At 42.6% G+C, this 8,169-nt stretch overlaps 1 protein-coding gene across 1 annotated transcript; it reads right to left on the bottom strand.

Moving 5' to 3' along the window:
- Positions 1 to 339: 339 nt before the first annotated feature.
- On the bottom strand, positions 340 to 1,713 carry LOC139744935 (uncharacterized). The gene has a single exon (XM_071655349.1). It carries the CDS (start codon positions 1,536 to 1,538, stop codon positions 426 to 428), a length of 1,113 nt encoding a protein of 370 aa, XP_071511450.1. The 5' UTR covers positions 1,539 to 1,713; the 3' UTR covers positions 340 to 425.
- Between the last annotated feature and the right edge of the window lie 6,456 nt (positions 1,714 to 8,169).

Here is an 8,169-nt window from a genome sequence, read left to right as displayed (position 1 = left end):
AAATTTATCGCCACACGCAGTTGAAAATCAACTGAAAACTGAGAGGTGGAACAAATTAACTGAGAGCGTGTGGTGCTCCCTGACGCGGTTTGATTTCCCATGGATCACTGCTAAAAGTTAATTTGTAAGGGATGCTCTTGCGCTCTCACGCTGCAACTTCACAGCCATAGCGTTCCCCGGTAGGTGGGTGCGATTTTTCACGTCGGTCAGACGTGTTTACCGTTCAGCCATTTGCAGAGTCACTGCCTTTTGGCATCCTTAATTCGTTTGATCAATCATTCATGGGGAAATTTCAAACGAAGTTGTCGATGAACCACGCTACGCGCCGAAGAGGTCGCAGTACAACTTAAAGGATGCTGTCAAAGCTCTCTGGTGATGTCTCTCTGGTAGGCACGGTAACCATGTGTCGAGCGTGACGTCTGTCATCACAGGTAGAACTCCGCCGAGTCGGGGCTCTCCGGCACGACGACCCCCTGCATGCTCGCTCGAAAACTCTCCAGCTGACGACGGTAGTGGTCTCGCTCTTGGGTGGCGATGGATAGCTGGCTCTTGAGTCTGGCTAGCTCTGTTCTCAGGTAGAGTTGTTCGTTCTCCAGGTCCATGCGCTGCTTGAGGCGCTTGGTGCGACAGCTTTGAGCGTAACCTCGATTTTTCAGCGTGCGTCGCTTCTGCTTCAACCTGACCACATCCTCCTTTCTGTAGCCGCGAAGTCGCCGGTTGAGTTCGCGCACGCTTAGGTGAACGAGCTCTTCGTCGGAGAAAATCCCAAAAATGTCTTCCTTTGGCATGTCGAGCATGTCGGCGTCACCCGCCGTACTACTCCCGCTTGAACTACTGTCATCCCCGTCGTCACTATCGTCATCCTCATCGTCGTCATCCTCATCGCTGTCTTCGTCGTCTTGTTCTGATATGGTAGAATTCAACCGCAATTTTCGCGGTTCCCTTTTTCTTCTCTGGCTGGAAGTTTTCTTAGGGCTAGTTTTTTTCGAGATGGTTTTCGTGTTCGCGTTCGTTGGCACCCAGTGTATTTCTAGAGGTTTTAATTCGACGGGGCTGGCGGGCACGCTGCTGGCAAGACAGGGCGAAGCAGGTAGTGTCGATGTGGTGTTGGCAGTCGACACGGCGGCGCTGGGGCAAGGTGGTTGGACGAGCTCCCCCATGGGAGCCATGGTGTTGGTGTAGTTCTCTGGTGAACACAGACCCGACGACGGGAGCTTGGTATTACTCCAGTCATCACTGCTTGCACTACTTATGCTGCTGCTACTACTCATGCTGCGTGGGCCATGGCTGTGTTGCATGATGAAGTCCTGCTCGGCAGGGCCAAGCTCGGGGTAGGTGGAACCACGCTGCAGCTGGCCCTGAGCCTGAGCCAGGGCAAACACCTCACACATGGTTTGATCGCCATCGCAGTCGATGTCGGGCTCACGTTTCAGTGCGGCCCCAAGCTGCCATAGACTGAGATCAAAGTTTCTAATATACTCCATAGCAAGAGCATCGACATCGTTGAAGGTAGCCGAACCGTCGGCAGACTCCCCCATCGCGTTCCGGTAGCCTTGTGGCCAGATCACAGGTGTGAAGATGAAACAGTATCGAGTGAGGTCCACTTAATCACTTTCTTTGAAAAGTTTTAACATGAAGAACGGCGCTCGCAGCTAAACATGTCAGTTGACAGCTTGAATTCGAGGCGTAGGAATGGAAACAGTGAGATTTACGACGAATGTCAACATACAAAAAGAGTTTCCACTCTGACACTGAGATCACACGACCAGCTGGTGTCTGCTTGCTCACGATGAACGAAGTGCAAAGTTAACCATCTATGTTAATAAACTTGTAAGCGCTCAAGAGGCGGGCAACAGTGAGGCACGAAGAGCGTATAGCTTTAGTCCACCATCCTCACACGAGATGATACGCACACACTGGTGTCATCTCATCGCAACAGACTAGGGAGTAACAAGTGGATCCCGTCTCTTCTTCAGAGTGCGCTTTCGGAAGAGACGAATGAAGTTGTAATGTCATCACCCTGTGTTTTTAGTTACTCCAAGCCCAGATGTTGACTGCGTGTTGTGACGTGAAATACGCATGACCCTGGCATGCAGCGACTTCTATAGGCTCTCCTCCACCGGTCTCCTCACATCACAACGAGAGTACGCACCACCAGTGGGTGTACCATCCACCATCCACCACTCTCCAGATCACATTACTCTCACAGACTGGTATCTTTCCCAGAGGGTTAGAGCCATGGTCTGTATTGAACGGTCTAATGTAACGATTCTCCGCCGCGGCATGCCCGCCTACCGCGACCGGGACGAGCCACACACACACACACACACACACACACACACACACACAACCACACACACAACCATACACACGCCGCAGCGCAGTTACATATGCAACAGAACAGCTGGTAAAGGAATCGACCGCAGGCCACGCCTCCTTTTTAGTTCTTGATTAACCTTGGCATCTACTTTCAGCCAACCAGAGACCAGTGATGGTAATACAGTGGTGTCGTTATCGTGCTAAATGTATGACCCTGTTCACATAAGAGCTACCCTGGATGCGGTCAGTGTTACGTAACTACGTTTTCCTATCCCAGTCTGCCTCTGGCGTTGTGGAGCGTATATACTTTATACATGTGACGTCACTGCAAGTTTGGTAAATGAATAGGTCAAGATTGCAGGGGATAATTATTTTATTTTCAGTGCATGTTCGTCCAATCTCAGTGCTGAAACTTCATATTCACACAATTCTCGAATTGTTGGCCGGTAGTCGTGATAATGATTGCTTTCGTGGATATCACAGTGCGTGCTCTCCTCAATTTCCTCTCTTCCCTTAGCAACGGTAATCAAAACAACTGCCAAAACTGAAGTGAGTGAATGATTATGTTTGCAGTCTAATTTCGTGCGATGGAGACACAGCCTCATAGATATTGTCGCAGGATTGAGACCACCACGGACGGGGACCCCTTTGCCACTGACTCCTGTTTAAACACGCGACCGTAACCTGCGAGACATCCACACCCCTCTCTCACTTTTTTTTTTTTTTTTTTTTTTTTTTGGGGGGGGGGGTCCCTTTGCTGTACTTCTTTTGTATTTCTTTATTCATTTCATTCTCAGGTAAGTGTCACTGGTGGTGTGCGAGATGAGCACTGCGCGTACTGCGCGCTGAGTTAACGGAAGGTGGCGCTAGTGGTCTTATTCCTGCAGAATTCCAGTTCACACCACCATCCGTCTGGAAACTGACTCCTGAAGGCGCTCGACAATGTGATCGACGCTAACGTCTGGAAAAGATATCAGAAATATTTCATAATATCAGGAATCGTGACTAATATTGTCAAAGAGGGAGAATACGATAGATCATGAGAATGACCAGGAATCTTGTTTTTTATGTTTACTGTTTAGTATTTTGTTAGGTAGTTGACGTTTGTCTTTGTGGAGAATTGGACACTAGTATAGATTTATCAACGGAAGAAAGTTACTCAGTATCGACAACGAGCTTGCAAAATATCACCCATAACCTCATTTAGTTATGCAGCAGTGCTACGATTACCTGTAATTAGGATTGTATTCAGTATTAGTTTCCTAAATCCACCCTCTCTGCCCCTGACATTCTTTTTAAGTGACGCACAAAAAAAAACCCATGAAAATGTTATTTCAATTTTGTTCTAACTTAGAATGAGATAAAGTCGATGATTTACTTTATATTACAGAAAAATTAAGATAATCGTGTGAATTTCACATCGCTTGGTATTCGTTCTTATGAAGATAGGAGAAAGGGAAATCAGCCTTACTAGAAATCATTCCTGAAGAATTTAATGAATATGACAGCCACAGAGTAATAGTGTTGTGGTCACAATATCCTCTTCGAAATGGACGTTATGAACGTTTTAACAGTACGAGAGAAAGCCCTTTGGCCGCCAATCCATGTATGCATTTTCTCATAATTCGTACACTAAAGGGCAATCTTTTCGTATGTTTTCTTGTCGGAACTGGGGCTTGCTCTATTGCTTAGAATGTGATGGGAAAAAAAGACACACCATTGGGTAACTATGGGAAAAAACAGTGGTACTAAATTAATTTCAAGGAAATCTTTAATTTTTTACTTTTACCGCGAAAATAATAAAGCCAAATATTACTAAACTGACATGCGATCGATACGGCTACATGGCTGAGGTAAGCCTAACACGAATGAGATTTCCCCGAATATCAAGGAGTTGTTAAAGTTTTGTGATTCATGATTGGCATAATTCAGATACCCATTGCAGTGAAACGCCATTCCATTTTCAAATTGACATGGAAATTCAATTTAAAAACTGTTCCGGAGTTTGATTGATTAAATCAATCAAACCCCTTCTCCTTTCCAATCTTTCATAACCAAATTTTGGTCATGAAAGGTGAGCTTTATACAGTCGCTACATTGCCTGATATATATTGAAAAAGAGAGAAGATAAAAGTAAATCATTTCTAACAAGATATAGAGGTGCCTTTTTATTGTCATGTCGATTTTCCCCGTATCATATGGCGTGGCTGGTGTAATTTCGATTGAATCCAACTGAATTAAATACACTGATATTGCTGTGAGAATTATACTTTTGCTTCTGGGAAAGGATAGACTATAGGGCTCATTTAAAAACGAGGAGAAGCTCAAAGGAACTATCATAAGAAACTGGTGAGATGGAACGATCAACCGTGTCGATTACCAAAGAACATGCATGAAAGCAGATGTTTTCATAGACTAAATTCATAACGCATAACAAAAAATTTCTCCGCTCCGTTTTGTGTATTTGCCACATTTTCCTCGCAGTCAACATTTCTACCACACAAACGAAGTTTCCCCTATCTACACCTGTCAAACATCTCCGATCCAAACTATCACATCGCTTCCAATTCGGCTTCGCCCTTCATCATAATTTTTCCGCACTTGGCACTGGCAAATTTTTGAATAGGTTTACGAAAACTGCGATAGGGGACAAATGCCATGGAGCTGTTTAGCTCCATGCCCATTCTTATAGCTTGGGCAATAGCGCGACAGTACTTATCAGAGTCAAAGCGGGGAAGTGCTCAGCGGTCCATGTTGATCGCCCACGATAAGGCGAGCGAAGGATAGACCAGGTCTGAATCCTTGGGCTTGATGCGAGGGACTGGTCACAGAACATGAGGTGGACCACCTGTCAAACATCAATCAATCAGTTCATGTCACTTACGACTCACTGCTCGACCTCCCTTCGACAGCTGACATTTGTTGACACCAATTTTCACGTACTTTACTTGCCTGTCTCTGTGTAAAAAAGACCATTACCCACCGTAACTTTATCACTGAATTACCACTACCAACTCTCCTCTTGTGGTTGTGGTGGTGGTGGTGGTGGTGGTAGTAGTAGTAGTAGAAGTAGTAGTAGTGGTAGTAGTAGTCATAAAAGTAATTACATGTACACCCCCTCACAAAAAAGAAGTCCGAACAAACTAATAATGATAATGTACGTGTTGCCACCTCTAAACAGAACCGTCATGTCTAGGACCCTACCAAATTCTGCAAGAGGCTCCGAAGAAAAGAAAATGAATGGAAACTTAGATACCAGCTTCTCAATCTCATCCTGACAAAAGAACTAGAAAGTCTCCGTAATCTCGGCATGATGGCAGCTTTATTGAATCTCCCCGAGTTCGCCTACGATAATGTGGGAGATCGATTAGAGTGACAATTTCTCGGATGTAATAAATAATGGGGAGGGGGTAAATGGTAAGAAATGACATCATAAATCAAGTTCAAGTTCAGGTTTATTTAACCAATTCATTAAACATTTGACATTTTACAAAAGGATACAGCATTAAGAATAATGAATGGTTTGGGACCCCAAAAGAAGCAGAGCTTGTAAAAAAGGGGTCCCGGATAAACATATAAAACAAAACATACTAAAGTTTTTGAACATATTAACAAGAAGTATAATAGTAACATATTTACATAGGACAGATGCAACACAAGCACACACACACACACGCACACACACACACATTCGATCACACAAACACGTGTCACAAAAACGCTCATGCACATACATGTAGTTCACATGAAATTGCAGAAAGATACTTTCTATTTTACTATACTTTTAAATTCAGCTTCCCTGATCAATTCTTGTTTTACAAATTTCCCTCAAGATAGATGCGAAATGTACGTTTAAAGTTGGATAGTGTTGAGGCTGACCTAATTCTCCATTCTCTAATACAAACATATACAAATGAATTTTGGGCAGTTTGAGATCTTACACAGGGTTGATGAATTAGATTACTTTTACGCGTATTATAAGCATGAACGGTAGAATTTAACACAAACGCATCCTTCATGAAAGATTTCGGATCACCTTGTGTCTTAAACATAAAAATCAAGCAACTCAAGATAACTAATTTTTCAAATGGCAAAATATGAAGTTGAATAAACAATGGCAAACTTGGACTTCTATAATTTGAATTTGTAATATACCTGACAGCTTTTATCTGACGAACAATCAACTAATCTATATGAGTCTTATAAGTATTTCCCCAAGCTACATTACGGTACATTAAATGAGGCATAACTATGGCATTATACAGAGTAATTAAGGTTTCTTTTGGTAAATAGAGACGTAACTTGGATAAGATACCAACACTACGAGAAACTTTAATACAGACGTAACTGACGTGGTCTTTCCACGATCAACATTCATCGACTATAAAGCCTAGGAATCGTACATTATGGCTTCGATCAATCTGGTTACCGCCTATTACCAGTGGAACAATGTCATTTTGGATTCTTTTCCCTCTTAATCTAAATACAACATGTTGAGATTTACTAGCATTCAATAATAGTTTACTAGTATTACAACAAAACCATTCAAATATATTACCAATTATATATATAAATATATTTATATTATAAATGTCAGAAATATGATGGGGCCTACATAAAAGCAATGATGCTTGTAAAAACTGTAGGTTCCCGAATTTATAGGCGTGAAATTAAACGGAGAACGGACATAAATAAATATATTTATATTATAAATGGGCATAGATGTATGATAAGAGAGTGAGAGGTATCGTTTCTTGCTTTCTCCTTCATCAAAATCATTGCGATTACACTTTTGAACTCCGGCTAATCAAGGAGGGAGTACTACAGTTTGCAGGCACAAACCCTTGTTGGTCGTAAAGGAGTCTGTGCCAAGACAACTACATGCACCACTCCGTTACACTGCAAAAAGTCCGGTGTTAAAAAGTGTACACCGAGCTGGTGTTAAATTTTCGGTGCTCATTTATGGTGTTAAATTAACACCTCCGGGTGTCATTTCCGATTATAAAACTGTTTTTTGAAGAGTTTCTTAGTAACTGCACTTCTTGTTGATTTTTAATTTAAACAAGACGATCAGGAATTTTACATTAAAATACTAGATTTTTGAAAAAATGTGAAAATAAATTTACACCACAGTAACACCAGCTGGTGTGTTCTCTTATTGAAGCTAGACGGGTGTTAAACCATTGATATTAACACCAGCAATATCAAATCAACACCATGTGGTGTCATTTTTTAATTAACACCACTACAATGTCAAAACAACACCAGGTACAGTGTTAAATTAACACCACGAAGTGTCAGGTGAACACTTTTCAACACCATCACAGTGCATTTCAACACCTGTGGGTGTGGTCCTCTATTAACACTTGATCGGTGTTAAATTTAACACCCATGGTGTTAAATCTAACACCGATGTTTTTACAGTGTAGCTTCTGAGGGGCTGCAGTGCAGTGGTGCTTGTAATAGTCTTAGTGCATGCAGACTCCTTTACGACCAACAAGGGTTTGTGCCTGCAAACTAGGAGTACTAGGCCCTCCTTGGGCAAAATCCATACACTGCCAGTCCATGAACTGCCACAACGCCCTCATAGTCCCGTCTCTACTAATCGGTGGCGGTTCCAACCTGGCGCCACTCACATGCAGAAAATTGGATAGGCCCTCCCTGGCGACATGCACGCCGCATCGTAGTCTAGATCATGGACTGTTTCCCTATATCGTTTTTCCTTCGTAATATATAGCGCTGTAATAATAGTCATCATTGATTCACTTTTTAATAACGTTAAAAATCATACTGCAATGAGATTTTGGTGAAGACGGCGAAATTTTGTAAGGAAAATCTTACATATTTGGA

The sequence above is a fragment of the Diadema antillarum genome, unplaced genomic scaffold (genome assembly GCF_040938485.1).
Source record: "Diadema antillarum isolate AM-2024a unplaced genomic scaffold, OU_Dant_1.0 seq00001221_RagTag, whole genome shotgun sequence".
Classification (NCBI taxonomy): domain Eukaryota; kingdom Metazoa; phylum Echinodermata; class Echinoidea; order Diadematoida; family Diadematidae; genus Diadema; species Diadema antillarum.
This window is presented reverse-complemented; position numbering and strand designations above follow the sequence as displayed.